Source organism: Myripristis murdjan, chromosome 11, assembly GCF_902150065.1.
Source record: "Myripristis murdjan chromosome 11, fMyrMur1.1, whole genome shotgun sequence".
In the NCBI taxonomy this organism is placed as follows: Eukaryota; Metazoa; Chordata; class Actinopteri; order Holocentriformes; family Holocentridae; genus Myripristis; species Myripristis murdjan.
The window spans coordinates 6,056,829-6,072,533 of record NC_043990.1 but is presented as its reverse complement, the minus strand read 5'-3'; the positions used below and the strand labels follow the sequence as shown (position 1 = coordinate 6,072,533).

The 15,705-nt window shown below is 41.9% G+C and overlaps 1 protein-coding gene across 3 annotated transcripts in view; it reads right to left on the bottom strand.

Moving 5' to 3' along the window:
- LOC115368062 (major histocompatibility complex class I-related gene protein-like) overlaps nt 1-15,705 on the bottom strand; it is a 141,002-nt gene that overhangs the window by 74,589 nt on the left and 50,708 nt on the right. The window contains exons 4-8 of one of the 3 annotated variants that reach the window (XM_030064032.1): nt 3,179-3,481; nt 2,545-2,661; nt 2,260-2,277; nt 2,043-2,103; nt 1,082-1,741 (exon numbers count right to left, since the gene is read on the bottom strand). In XM_030064032.1, coding sequence (XP_029919892.1) covers nt 2,048-2,103; nt 2,260-2,277; nt 2,545-2,661; nt 3,179-3,481 — 494 coding nt within the window. In that variant the 3' untranslated portion in view covers nt 1,082-1,741; nt 2,043-2,047. Of the gene's footprint in view, nt 1-1,081; nt 1,742-2,042; nt 2,104-2,259; nt 2,278-2,544; nt 2,662-3,178; nt 3,482-15,705 lie in introns of those variants that run through there. The other 2 variants (XM_030064031.1, XM_030064033.1) reach the window with 2 other exon arrangements.

Genomic DNA, 15,705 nt, shown 5'->3' with positions numbered 1-15,705 from the left:
ACAGTCAACGTGCCTGATTTTTCTCCTTTAGCCTGAAGAAGTGGCAGACTGTTTATCCTGCATTTTGTTTCATATCCTCATGATGACTTTCCTTCAGTGTAAAGTTCAGTCCAGCCTCTTATTCTGCGCCTCCAGAAAGTTGCACCTCTGAAAACAAGAGAATCAGGGAAGGTGCTCTGGAGCATGAAATTCACTTGTCTGTCAGCTTTATCAAGAATCATATCAAAATTTTAAAATAATAATAATAATAATAATAATAATTTATCAATACTAAACCTTCACTGAATTTCAAAATAAAGTTATATCACAAAATATTTTAAAACTTTGAAAAGGTTAATTTACTTTCTTTTTGCCTGTAGAGTCTAATGCTAAGTTTAATTCAGTGTGCTTTACTGGCACCAGGACAGAGATCACAGTTTGTATGTCTGTTTTTGTGTGTGTGAGTGTGTGTGTGTGTCCAAACATTGTATATCTGCCAGTATTTACAACACTTTAACAGTTCAATTTAAACTTGCATTTTTCTCCTCTGGTCAAAATATGAAGGACAGAAGTTGGCTGGGAAATTCTGGTGTTACTTTAAAGTTGGTGGAGAAACATTTTTGATTATCCCCCTAAATATACACCAGAGAAATCATAACAAAGGATTATTATAATCTGTGACTTTGGTTTGGGAAATTTGTGTGTATCCATCGTCACACCACAGGGTCGCTTTGGTTTTAACAGACCCTTGCTATATATCTACATCTATCTGTCTATCTAAATTGTTGTATGTTACCGTTATATGAATACATGAAGCATATTTTATTCTTAAACTATGATGCAAAAGTAAAGAAACAGGAATATTTCAGAAATATTTTATTAAATCATCAAACCCATATTCTGTACATACTGCACTCACAAAACCTCTCTCCACACACACACACACACACACACACACCAAACTGGAATGTGGTAAAACAAATCAAATCCCAAATGACCGAGGCCAAATCAGAGCCACAGAATAAAGCAGTCAAATAAAAGATAAAAGCAGCTCCAGAAAAACAAGAGGAAAGTGTAACGCTGTGCAAGGAAATAGTTTACAAAACTGGATTCAAATTCATCTTTACTCATTTTAACATCTATACACAACACATGATGAGTCTTGCTCACTGAACAACAGAAACCACTTCACCAGATTAAAAAAACAAACAAACTTAGACTTCATCAAAGTAAAGGGATGTAGTTTTCTGAAATTATTAGAGCGTTACAGCTGTTGCCCTCGACCTGCCTGATCATATCATTGTGTGAAGATTTTGTGAAACCAACAATAGTTATCCCATAATGAAGTATTTAAAAAAGTGATATTTGATTTTGTCCATATTGCCCAGCTCTACTCTGCTGATGTTACTGATACAGATTTATATGTACAGTCATATTTCTGCCAACTCAGACTGTCTCTCATTTAAGGAAGAAAATCTGCATTAGACAGTAATCACACTATAGTCCAGAGACAAGGACAGAGCCTGAATACGAAACATTTTCTTTTCTTCTTTTGGCCAATGGATCAAAGCAATTTTAACTAATTTGTTTTGTCCTAAAACTTTCTCAAATTTCATTTTTCAATGAAACAAGTTTAGTTAATGTGCATTTTTGAATCAAATAGCGCACATGTTCTCTAAGGAAGAAAAATAGTTTTTGATGCCTTGATGACTTCCTGGAATCCACCATCCGTTCTTGTCTTCACTGATTCTCCCTGTCAGGACAGAGGAACAGGCAGGCTTGGTAAAATATTCATATTCATCTGTTTGCTTTCAGTTATCATGAGATATTAGGATCTGTGTCTGAAGAGGTGATGCAATCTGCTTTTTCCACATAAACAGGATAAAAACTTTGATAATGATGGCTGTTTGAATTTGAAATATGAACTTCATGTGATCCACCTGTCTGAAGTGTGTTTTCACACCACAGGAATCCATTATTTAGGGAAGAAAGAAAGAATATATTCTTGTATATCTGTGAATGAGCTGCCAGTTCAGGAGTCTGGTACATGATGAGGTACTCACTGTGCTCACTTAAGAGGTGCAGCTTCGACAGATGAAGCTGAACCGTCCGAACTGTCCGAAGCTACAAACACAACACAAAGTCAGATGATTTAATTTGAAATGAACAAAGTGAGGAACAGAACTGGTCATGAACTGAATGCTTACTGCTGAGTGATTATGAGTGTCTGTCCTTCTGATTAAAAAAAAAAACTATCGGTCACTAGAGCAGAATACTTACTTTTCGCTCTTTGAAACCCTGAAATACAAAGAAGAAATTACAGTATTAGACAATTATGAACAATTTAAAATTTATATTTAAACAGAAGCACATTCACTATTGTGTGCATCAATATTACTAGATATGACAAATGCATTCTGAAGATTTACATTTCATGGAGTATGCATTACCACACGCAAAATAGGTGGTAGGAGGTTACAGAACACAAACAGTCCTCAAAGTGTCACAGGCAGGTGTGTTAACAATTAAAAACTGAATTCTGTTGAAGAAAGAAACTTCTCTTACCATTATTTCTCCTTTTCCAGAAGATGACTCCAGCAATGCAGATCGCCACCAGGACCAGCAGGCCGACAACAGCTCCAACAACAGCACCAGTGGGAAACTCTGAGGGAGAATCTGGAGCTAAAATCAGATCAGATTATGTTTATTTGTTAGTATTTCAAGTTTAGAGAGGATGTCATATGAAAAGGAGATGCTGAATGTGTTTTAGTGAGCTGACCAGCACTTGTGGTTACCTTTACTGCTGTCAAAGTTAAAAACTGTCTGGTTGTCTCAATGGTTTCATTGTAAAGAAGACGTGTCCCAAATTTGTCCCCACAGAGAAATAAACTATGTCACCATGAAGGAACATATATGAACCACATACAGTCCATACAAACTGCAGTGCAAGAGAAAACATAACCTGGGACTTGTAATAGATGCCATATGTAAATGTTTTTAAAAGCCAGAGAAAGTAAAAACATCAACATGACTAATAAACTCTAAATTGCCCTGGATTACTGAATTAAACTAAATGACAACAAAATGATAACGAGAGAAATAATCCAGCAGAGAACGATCAAAAGAAAACTCATTAACTACAAGTCAAGTAGACTAGACGTGTCTTTCCCACCTCCATCACGTTTGATCTCAGTCTTACCTCTGTTGGTCTTGATCACTTTTGGGTCCAGTTTGGTGACGTTGTCCTCGTTGACACCAGAGAGCTGAAACACACAGCTGTACCTCCCCCAGTCTTCAGCTTTGACTGATGAAACGTCCAGGTCAACGCTCTTCTGGAAGGTTCCATCGTGGTTGTGGAGGATCTCTCCGTGGTCCACGTCCTCATGAAGCTCCTCTCCGTCTCTCCTCCAGAACAACATGATTTTGTTGGGGTAGAAACCTGAAGCGTGGCAGGTCACTGGAGAGGAGGGAGTCTTCTGGAGGAGAGACACCGAGGGAAGCTCTGGAGAGAGAGAGAGAGAGAGAGAGAGAGAGAGAAGACAGAAAGAGAGAACAGAGAGATAGAGAGGAAGAAACAGAAAAAGGGCCAATATTACGGTTATAAAATGCAAAAACATATAAGTTGGTTCATATTCACTGTAATGATACTGCATATAAAAAACAGAAGAGGCATATGAACATAGTAGTGACCATCACATACATCAGGTCAGGTGTGTCTACCTGTTCTCAGCAGAGTGCTCCTTCCATAGTTCACATACTTCTTCAGCCAATCAATGCACTCCTGGGTGAGGTAGTTCTTCCAGCGCTCAGTTTCACCTGTCTCTCTCTCCCACTTGTGTTTGGTGATGAGAGCCTGTGGTGTTGGAGCGATCCATGTCAGTGTCTTCAGGTCAAATGATATCCAGTCTTCTCCATCATAACCATGCTGATTAAAACCATTAGTGTCTCCAGTCTCATCGTCCCATTCACAGCCGTACATCCACTGGACAATGTGGACACCTGAGAGAGAGACAGACAGAGTCTGCAGTAAACCAGAATGACATCTGATGAAGGAGACAGCTTCATGTGAGATGCAGGAACACACACATACACAGCGCACACACACACACACACACACACACACACACACACACACACACACACAAACACACACACTCTCTCTCTCTCTCTCACTCACACACACACACACACACACACACACACACACACAGTATAATCCAATCTAATGGAGATAAACTAATATAATCATTGTTGATTATTATGGGACAGAGAGAAACACTGAATCGTACGTACCATACTGAACCATACGTCTCAGTATTAGTAACGTGTGTGTGTGTGTGGAGGCTGTGTGTTTCAGTCAGGTGTGTGAAGCAATAAAAGTTCAATATCAAACAGCTCAAACTGTGAAAACGACACCTTTTTGATGGATGAAGGCTGGCCTGTGTGTGTGTGTGTGTGTGTGTGCGTGTGTGCGTGTGTGTGAGAGAGTGAGAGAGAGAGAGAGTGTGAGAGTGTGTGTGTGTGTAGGGGTGGGCGATATGAAAAAAATCTTCTATCACGATATGGACCATTTTATATCACCATAACGACAGACCACGTTATAGTTTTTCATAGAATAACTTGAAAACGTACTCTACAACATCCTACTACAGAAACTGCTGACTTTTCTCACTTTATTTGGAAGTGACGTTAAACAAAACTGTCACAAATGAGACGGCTGCACAGGAGGGCAACAATATAAAATAAACAGAAGAGGCAGAGAGGAAGATCAACCACAGCCTCCACATTTTTGCACAAATGTACTGGAATCACATTTTAAATAACTGGTATCAAAATCAAACTTAACTGGACAATTCCAAGAATAATCAAAATAAACAATTAAAGTGCACTTTTATGATGCTTTCTTGACAATGACAAGTGCACACAGTAAACAACTGCAATAAAAATAAAATATTTTAGTAGTACACCACTTCAAGTTTCTACAATCTGGAACTTATTTGTTTAACTTATTTGGACTTGGCGTTCTGTACCGTGGATCGGCTGGTTCCATGAGCTCTCTGAAGACCGGCTTGTCAACCAGATCAATCAGGAGAGCTCCTTTACAGAGCAAACGCCTAACGCCATCACTGAGTTGTTTATGGCGTCGTGAATTTTTCTCACACGGTGAGCCTCGTGCAAAACACCCCTGCAGCTTCTGTTGAGTGTAGCAGCGTTTCTTCACCCGACTTGGCCCGGCTGTTTCACTTCTTTCTTTGTCGACACGCAGCTTTTGAACATGTGTGTGCTCCCTCTCGTGTTTCTTCTGCAGGCGACAGAAGAGGTTTGTTGTGTTGGCGTCAGGCGAGGGGACGGTCTTGTGGCACAGTTTGCACATCACGGTTTTCTGCTCCGTGTCAGAGGCCTTGAACCCAAAATGTAGCCAAACCACAGACGTACCCCCTCTTCTCGGTGTAAGTTCGGTTTGGGCTCCTGGGGCTCTGTCAGTGTCGGCTGTGAGAATGATGCATTTTCTAAGCCTTCTTCCTCCTCCATGTTTTCATGTCTCTGCTCGCCCGTGTGTGTTGTTGTGTGTTGTATTCCCGTGTGTGTTGTTGTGTGTTGTATTCCCGTGTGTGTGTGGTACCACGTGAATAACGTAAAGCAGCGTAGTGTCGCAAAACCAGAAACGGAGAGTCCACAGAATGGTATCTTCTTTGTGAACATAATTTTTTATTCTTGTTTGTGTCATAATCTGAGTGCATATTGGCGACCAGTGACAACAATAACACGTTCACATCAGCCGACACTGGGAAAATTAGCTTGAACTGATAAAATAGAAACGATAGAAGAGAAATGACGCGAGACATTTTTCTATCGTACCTACGATATATATCGTCATATCGCCCACCACTATGTGTGTGTGTGTGTGTGTGTGTGCGTGTGTTTTTGTATATAAAATTACATGTCAGAGGATGATTTCTGTGTGTGTGTGTGTGTGTGTGTGTGTGTGAGAGAGAGAGAGAGACAACAGAGAGAGATCAAAATTGTGTGAAATAATGTGTGTTTGTATGTGTGTGTATGAGTTTGAGTGTGTGTGTGTTTGTGTGTGTGTGTTTGTGTGTGTGTGTGTGTGTGTGTGTGTGTGTGTGTGTGTGTGTGTGTGAGTTTGTGTGTGTGTATGAGTTTGTGTGTGTGAGTGAGAGACAGAGTTAAAAGTTGTGTGACAAAATGTGTGTTTGTTTATGTGTGTGTGAGAGAGAAATTGTGATGAAGGTGTGTGTGTGTGTGCGTGTGTTTGTATGTGTGTGTGTGTGCGTGCGTGTGTGTGTGTGTGTGTGTGTGTGTGTGTGTGTGTTTGTATGTGTGTGTGTGCGTGCGTGTGTGCGTGTGTGTGTGTGTGTGTGTGTGTGTGTGTGTGTGTGTTTGTATGTGTGTGTGTGTGTGTGTGTGTTTTTGTATGTAAAATTACATGTCAGAGGATGATTTCTGTGTGTGAGAGAGAGACAACAGAGAGAGATCAAAATTGTGTGACAAAATGTGTGTGTGTGTGTGTGTGTGTGTGTGTGTGTGTTTGTGTGTGTGCGGGTCTGTGTGTATGAGTTTGTGTATATGTCTGTGTGTATGTGTGTATGTGCGTGTGTGTTTGTATGTGTGTGTGTGGGTGTGTGTGTGTTTGTATATGTGTGTGTGTGTGTGTGTGTCTGTGTGTTTGTTTAATGTGTGTCAAGTTTAATGGAATGTCGTTAGGCCGTCATTTTATTCCTATTATAAATCTGGGATTGTGTGGTCAGTGGGAGATGGCACGCCAAAAATCCGGTAATTTTTGAGTGTGTGTGTGTGTGGGGGGGGGACTCCAAATAAAATGCCGCTTAGGGCCCCAATTTGGCCAGGGCCGGCCCTGGTGATGTGCGTATATATCTACAAACCATACTTTGATAAGCAATGCTCTGAACAGATTTCATATGATTCAAAATACTAAAATCCACCTCTGGAGTGGGCAGGAGCCACGGCGGTACAATTGGCCAGAGGATACGAGGGGCCACTCCTTCTCCCAATCTCAGCTTCTCCAATTTCCTGCACATATTAAACACAAAGCTTTCTTTTTTAACTTTTGCCGCTCCCCACTCCCAAGCATCGTTCATCACAGATTTTGTTGGATGTTCACCTTGATATCCTTTAAATTTCACTACATGCTGCATTCCTAGTTTCTCTCTCCTCAATGATCGTGGTGTTTCTCCTATCTCAACAAGTAAAGCTGGGATTGGGGTAGTAGCCTACGGAGGGCCCCACAGCATACTCTCAGAGCTTTTGCTTGTATTACATCCAGTTTCTTTAACAACGATTTAGCTGCAGATCCAAAACGTACACAACCATAGTCAAGTCTTGACCTTATCATTGCTCTATAAATCAAAATGTGGGTGTCTCTGTCCGCACCCCAAGAGCAGCTTGACAGAGATCGCATAACATGAATCACTTTTTCACACTTGTTAACAACATGATCTATCTGTTTTTTCCAAGTAGGTTTTTCGTCAAAATAAACTCCTAAAAATTTGAACATTTTCACTCTTTCTAATGTTTGTCCATATATTCTAAATCCGCCACATTCCACTTTCTTTTTACCAAAGACTATATATTTTGACTTTTCCGCAGACATCTTAAATCCCCACTTCTCACCCCACGCAACTATTTTATTCAGAGACCCCTGAATTTGCTGAGTAATCATTTTTACATTTCTTCCTCTTTTCCAGATGGCACTGTCATCCGCAAACAGAGAAAGCTCAAAGCCAGAATCAATATCTTGAAATATATCATTTATCATTATATTAAATAAAACTGGACTTACTACACTCCCCTGTGAGGTGCCATTTTCAGTGTTTGTTCCCTCAGAGAAAGAGCTTCCAATTCTCACTTGAATTCTCCTGTTTTGCACAAAGTTCTTTACCCAATTTAACATACGTCCCCTTATTCCAGCCTCATAGAGTTTAATAACCAAACCCTCTTTCCACAGCATATCATATGCCTTTTCAGTGTCTAGAAAAACTGCCATTAGTACTTCCTTATTAGTCAGTGCTTTCTTTACATCAGTATCAAGGGAGATCACAGAATCCATTGTACTTCTTCCTCTCCGAAAGCCGCTTTGTGTGCTAGTGAACCATCCTGCTTTCTCTAATTTGTACACTAATGTATCTGTAACCATCCTTTCCATGGTTTTACAAAGCACTGGAGTTAATGCAATAGGTCTATAAGATTCAGCTCTGGAAGCATCTTTCCCAGGTTTTAGAATTGGAACCACTACCGCTTGTTTCCACAAACTAGGGAGAGCCCCCTCTTTCCATACACAGTTAATTAATGATAATATTTCATCCAGCACCAAGTCATTTAAGTTCTGAACAATCTCATAGCTTATACCATCCTTTCCAGGAGCTGATGATTTTCCTCTTCTGATTGCTCTACGTAGTTCATCTTGAGAAAAATACAAGTTACAGACATCTGTGTTTTCCTCATTCATCTCCATTACAAATTTGTAATTTTTTAATGTTTCATTCCTTTTGTTTATGCCCTCTTCACCTATGTTTTCACCACCATGAACTTCTTTAAACTTGTTCTCAGACACTTTTGCTTTTTCAATATCACTCATTGCAAACATTCCCTCATTCTCTAAAACTGGAATTTCAGATTTCCTATACACCCCAGACATACGGCGTACTGCCCGCCATATTTCAGTTACTGATGTTACCACACTCAGTCCTCCACAATATTTCCTCCAACATTCCTTTTTAGCTGACTTAATCACCCTTCGTGCTTTTGCCATTAATCTTTTATATTCAATAGCTCTATTTTCTGTCGGATATTTCCTTAGTGCTCGATATGCACAATTTCTGTTTCTCACAGCTTTGGTACACTCACTATTCCACCATGGTACACTGATTTTCCTTTTTGACATTTTCCTTGTTGGAATACTTTTACTTGCACTATTCATGATCATTTCACACAGACTGTTATTCCATTCATCAAGTGATCCTTCACCTTTCACCCTTACAATGGCTTCATTGCAATTATCCCTGAACAATTCCCAATTTACTTTATGGTATTTAAAATATCCTGAACTTTTCTGCTTCTCTACTTGTAAGGACTTGCCGAATCTCAACAGAATTGGAAAATGATCACTGCCCATTGTATAGCAGTCCAAGGAGTCCCATTCTCCAATCCTTGCCAAATCTCCAGTTACTAATGCTAGGTCTATGTGAGATAGATTTCCTGTCCTAACATCAAACCTTGTGGGTCTACTATCATTTAAACAAATTAACTCCCACCTGTCCATGAGTTCTTCCACTGTATAACCATTATTATCTTTGGCTGAACTGCCCCGTAAAGGATTGTGTGCATTAAAATCCCCCACTGGGGTCCCTACCTGCTCCATAATGCTCTCTAATTCAGTAATATTTAGCTGTTTACAAGGGTTATAGAAGTTAACAATGTATACCCAGCTGTGTTGCCCCCATACCCTGACGGCCACACATTCTAAGGTAGACTTTAATGCAACCTTCTGATATTGCAGATTAGATCGAATAAATGTTGCACACCCCCCTCCTGATTTCTCATGTCTGTCAAATCTGATACTTTAATACCCTGGAATCACATAATCAAGATATGGTTTAAGCCAGGTTTCCTGGACGCAGATTATCTCTGGGAGACTCAAATTCATCTACAAATCTTTTAAATTCTTGGCCATTTGCTATTAGACTCTGTGCATTCCACTGTAGGATAAAAAACATTAATAATTCAACAATCATCTACAAAAGCATCTTCCATACATTCCTCACTTCTATCCGTACAACTTCTTTCTCTCCTTCCCCTCTCATACTGCTCTGCCCTCTGCCTCATGTGGTTGTGCAGCTCTTCTGGGCCTAGATATTTCTCCTCCAGGAATCTCTCTCCAGCGTCCACCACCACCCTGATGATATCAGATCTCCTTGTTTGACCCCTAACAGCCCACAACACATCAACCATGAAAGCAAAACATGACTGGGTTCCCACCATTTGTCCTCTTGCCTCCCTACCAGGCGGCATCACAGAGGGTGCAGCAGCTGCCACATGTCTACCAGGTTCCCCTGCTCCCCCCACCTTCTTCACTGCTTCTGCATATGAAAGTTTGTCTTCAGTTTTCACTTTATCTATTTCCGCAGCCCTTAAATGGTGTTTAATGATAAACTTAAATTCAGCACTGTCATCCATTTTTGACACTTTCCTTATGTCTACAGAATCTTCATTCTCACTACCATTGGTGGACCTGTCTCTTTTCTGGGCTTTATCGGTGCTTTTACTGCCACTCTTCCTCATTTCTTTTTGGCTACCTCCTGGAGGCATAGCAGCCTAGCTCACCCCAGTGGGGAAGCCTGCCAGCTGTTCTCAAGGTCCGTAATCCAAGCTTGTTATCCTTGAACCAGAAAGAAGTCAGAAACCACAAACCAGTCCCAGTTTTAGTTCAGCAAGTAGTCTTTGAATATCCCTCCAACCGTCCGTCTGCTTCCAATTTCCCGCACTAGTCTCTCCCCCCCTCCAGCACACAGTCTTAATCTGACAGCAATCTGATAATCTGACTGATCTCTGCAGGGAAATTCTCTCTTCACTTCCCGCCTCCACAGCAAGGTCAGAGGTCACGCTCAGCTACACAACCATGGATGTGACAACACAGAGGAAGCAGCAGTGTCACAGCGCCACCTCTGGACAGATGATGTATTTCACCTCTGAACTGTGGGAGTGAAATCACCTGATGAAGATGTCATGTGACTTCCTGTTGGGCTCTGATTTATCAACACAAGAGATCAGGCTTGGTGTGAAAGTGATCAACTTATTTAAAAAAGTGGGATTTTAAATTCTTATCATAGTTTCCCAGGTTTTGAGCAGGTTCATGACATCAAAGACAGTCCATGTGGAGACACAAAACAGTTCAGTTCATGTCTCTTACAGCCCAGACTGATGCCTCAGTGTGTGACATGATGTAGGCCATGAAGTCAGATACAAGAGCAGCTCAGGATTATGCTGTTCAATACTGTATCTGGGTAAGCTGTAAAGTTAACCTCCTACACCGCTCTCTGACCTCTTTTCTTCTCCTCCTCAACATGTCAATCAGCCGACCCGCCTCCTTGTTCTAGTGTCTTGTTTTTTTTTTGTTTGTTTGTCCTATCAAATGTTTTGTTGCTCTGACAGATGTTACAGTCTGATGAAAACACCATCAGGCTGTACAGGTGTGTCTGCTTGCTGTAGCTGGCAGGGTGTCACTATATGTTTGTTTTAATGCTAATTAACACACAGAACACACACACAGTCAAACACAAAACAATAAACATGCTGTTTTTCCTCCTTTACCCTGAAGACGTGGCAGACTGTGTTTATCCTGCATTTTGTTTCATATCCTCATGATGACTTTCCTTCAGTGTAAAGTTCAGTCCAGCCTCTTATTCTGCGCCTCCAGAAAGTTGCACCCCTGAAAACAAGAGAATCAGTGAAGGTGCTCTGGACCATGAAATTCACTTGTCTGTCAGCTTTATCAAGAATCAAAGCAAAAAATAACAAAAAATAAATTACGAATACTAAACCCTCACTGAATTTCAAAATAAAGTTATATCACAAAATATTTTAGAAAAGCTTTATTTAGGGTGCTTTCAGACCTGTCCCATTTGGAGCAGTTGTTCCGAAACAGGGAGCGTTTCCCCCGAAAGATCGGTTCGTTTGGACATATGTGAACACAGCAATCGCGCTCGGATGCAGGACAAAACAAGCGGGCCGAGATCGCCTAGAAGATTCCATTCAAGCCCTGGAGCGGTTCGTTTGCAGTGAGAACATAATCAACACAGCAACCGACACAACTCACTCATAACTGTGGATCAACCAGCGTCAGAGCCCATCTTCGTCGGCGATTCCTTGTCGTGGCACGTCTTCTTCTCAGTAGATGCAGTATGATATTATTTTCCCTGCGCAGTCTTGATTCCCGGTAGAATGGGATGTTTTCCTCCATTACAGAACACCGGTACATTCAGTAGCGGTTTTAGGCATGGGCGAAGCGGGCATTTTTTCATGTCATTTGGGGGGCGGCTCAAGAGCAAAAAAAAAAAAAAAATCATCAGCGCCACTCACCTGTCAGATCCGGCAGACCTGACCAGGTGCCGTGGCCGGTGGCTTTTTATTCAAACAAGATTTTGTCCATATAAAAAGTAGGTACGAGTAGTAACACGAAAGGGCGCAAGGCAGTAATTTAGCCTAGGGCGGCAACATGGGCAGAACCGCCACTTGGTACATTAACCACAGAAACACAGAGAAACAAACTAGCCACACACGCTGAAGATGCTCCATGGTTTTTGTTTTTCCCGGAGTAAGAACAGAAGAGGAAACTTTTTTGGGGTAATTTCTGACCAGACGGTTGCCCTGTGAACACAAATGCCCCAAACGTAAAAACGAAACAACTGTATCGATTTAGCCCCTGAATCGGAACAAAGCAAACGGGCCACAGGTCTGAAAGCACCCTTACTTTCTTTTTGCCTGTAGACTCTAAGGGCCCTATCTTGTGCCACCCGCTATCCGCTGCCACGACCCGCTACCCGCAAATTGCGGATTTAGGAGCTTCCGCTATCCCTAAACGGTATCTTGCGCCACCCGCTATCCGTTATGCCGACTGCATCATTTGCGCCTGGAGGTGCGTCGTGGGCGTGTTTCATGCGCTATCCCTAAAGTTGCTATCTTGCGCACACACTTTAGGGAAAGCGGATAGCGGGTGGTCCTGACCACCCGCTATCCGCTAAAGTTAAAGTTTGGGCTGTTACGAGAGCGCGTCCAGGCGGCTTCAATGCGCGCCCCGACGGAGCCTCGCCACGCACACGGTCGGACTGATACCGGGACGCCTCCGGAATGGACTGAGTATATTACTCATATAGACTGTTTAGAGGAAAGACTGTTTTAATTGGACACTTACCCCAGCACGTTTTATTGTTTTATCATAAGCCAGCAGCTGTGCTATATTTTTATTATTATTTTAATATTTTATTTGCCCAATCTACCTTGTCAATAAATTAGTTTACACATAGTTCCACCTCTGCCTCTTGTGTGTCTGTGGTGTGGCCCGGGGATTTTACTCAATCAGTACAACCTTGTGACACGTCCACTTGGACACATGTGGCTCCATCTCCCGAATTAACTCGCCTATAATATAATATATAATATGTATATAAAGCCAACTTGCTTTAGCCTCAGTAGAAGCCCTGAGAAAATCTACCTCCCTCTCTCCATCGCGGGTTTAGGATTTAGGATTTAGGATAGCGCATCCTGCCCTTAAAGGCAATGGCACCTGGCACACTGATTGGTTTAGCTGGCGTAACACCCAAAACACGCCTATACATAATATAGCGGGTAGCGCAGGTGTTTTGCGGATAGCGGGAGGTGCACAAGATAGCAATTTTACGGGGGAACGCCTCTTCCTAAATCCTAAATCCGCAAATAGCGGGTTTAGGGAGTCTGGCGCAAGATAGGGCCCCAAGTCTAATGCTAAGTTGAATTCAGTGTGCTTTACTGGCACCAGGACAGAGATCACAGTTTGTATCTGTGTGTGTGTGTGTGTGTGTGTGTGTGTGTGTGTCTCCAAACATTGCATATCTGCCAGTATTTACACTGTAACACTTGAACACTTAAAGTGGCAACGGCGGCGCATACAGATGCAGCAGCTGGTGGCTCCCTCCATTTTAACATAAAAATGCGAAAAAGGAGTGATTCTCTCACTTTTATTGCTGGGAATCGTATTTCTTATGACGGTGATACGCTCGTCGGTATCGGAGAAGGAGGTGCAGTGACTGGATTGAGTGCAGCTGACCTTGAAACGATCTCTGCTTTTGGCATCTCGGCATCTCAAGATCCGGCATTCAAAAACATACGGACAGTGGCGCAAAAAGTGGGTATGCACTATATGCGGCGCATATGGGCGCCGCGCTGGAGGGGGCGCTAAAGTGAGGGGAAATGATTTCGAATCAGCATTTTCTGTATTTAACGGCTGTTTATGCATGTGCAAATGATATGATCAATAACAGCGGCACGTCACTGATTAGGCGCCCCTCCGCTCCTTCACCCCCCAACACACACACACACACACACACACCCCATAGGTGCTCCAGTGCGCGCCCCCTCAAGCATGCGCAGGAGCACCAGTGTTTTCATTTGAATGGTGTTGTCATCTGATGACAGGGAGTTTATGATGGAGAGGCAGAAAAGAAAGCTCTCAGGGGCGCAAAACAGAAAACGGAAGAGGGAGAAGTAGAAAGTTTTCGTAGAGATGAAAAAAAGCTCTTCACAGTGGTTGAAAGACAGCAGGTACGTTATGTCAGTTTATCAAGAGGAGGCTTGCAAATATACAGGTTAGCTAAAGCTAGGCTACTACTAGTAAAACCACAGGTTACTGTTGTCTTGCAGCTGTGTACTGATCAGTATTTACAATCCCACTTACACAGACGATGTCGGCGCCAACAGGATTCGGCATGCCTACTTTACATAACGATATCTCCACGATATCTCTTATGATATTCAGAAACTTCAAAAAAAAAAAAAAAAATCTGAAAACAGAGAAACCGGACCTTTGCACCTATATAAGGTCCATTACGGTAACTCCTTGGACTACTGACACTTTGACTAGACCGTCCAATCACAGAAGAGTCCCTGGTGCGTCACATGGTTGTAATCTGAGCTTCTCAGTACCGTAACTCCTGAACCAATGGTGCGATCGAAAAAAAATTACGACGGTTTCCGAAAGCAGAGAACCGGAGCTTTCCGATGGAGTGCAGATAGACCCCCTCTGCCCACTTCCCTGCCCGAGCCATCAGGGAGCAGGAGAAGGCACAAGGAGCCAGCAGGAGGGCCAGACAGTGAGCTCTGTGCAGCAGGAGCACACTGTGGCAGTGTCTGGTCTGCAGTGTTGGCCTCTGTTTGCAGTTGGAGAGGAACTGTTTCAAGGACTACCATAAACTGCATAAAATTCGCCTGGACTGTACTTGTGATAGCAGGCTGAAAAAGGGACTTCTGAAAGCCCAGGACTGACACAATGCTTTGTACATGTGTAAAATAGTTCAAAGTTCAAATTGTTTGTTGTATGTCATTTCAGACAATTCTCCAACCATAAAAAGCAAAATAAATCAAAGCGGATTTAGTTTAATTGCAGGGGTAAGAGGGATAACAGATAATGACAAAAATAAATAAATAAAGGAACTTGTCTATGCTTATTTTGTTTTTCAGACAGTTGTCATTTTTTAACTAGATGGTGAATCATAAAAAAAATTATAGGACTTGGGAGGCATACACTTGAGTTTAAATGTCTTCACATGTCATGTCATGTCTTCACATATGATGATCTGATCAGATGTAGCATCCAATCAGTAACTGATATCCAGTAAGGATATCATTTAAAATTAAAATTTCAGGTTTTTTATATGTGGTTTGACTGCTGTTTTTTTTTTTTTTTTTTTTTTTTTAAACCTCCTTAACACAAAGTTCATGTCATTCAGGTGTGAGGATGGAGAGAAAGAAGAGAGTCAGAGAGAGAAAGAGTCAGGGCAGACAGGAAGGCCACAGGTTGCTCTAATATTAGGTGGAAGTGCAGGAACAGCCACTTGATACCAAGTGATTAATTTCCAAATATTATTTATTGAAAAATTGCATTTGCAAGATGTGTAATTTATTCAAAGCTCTTAATATGGGGGGTGGGAGGGTGGG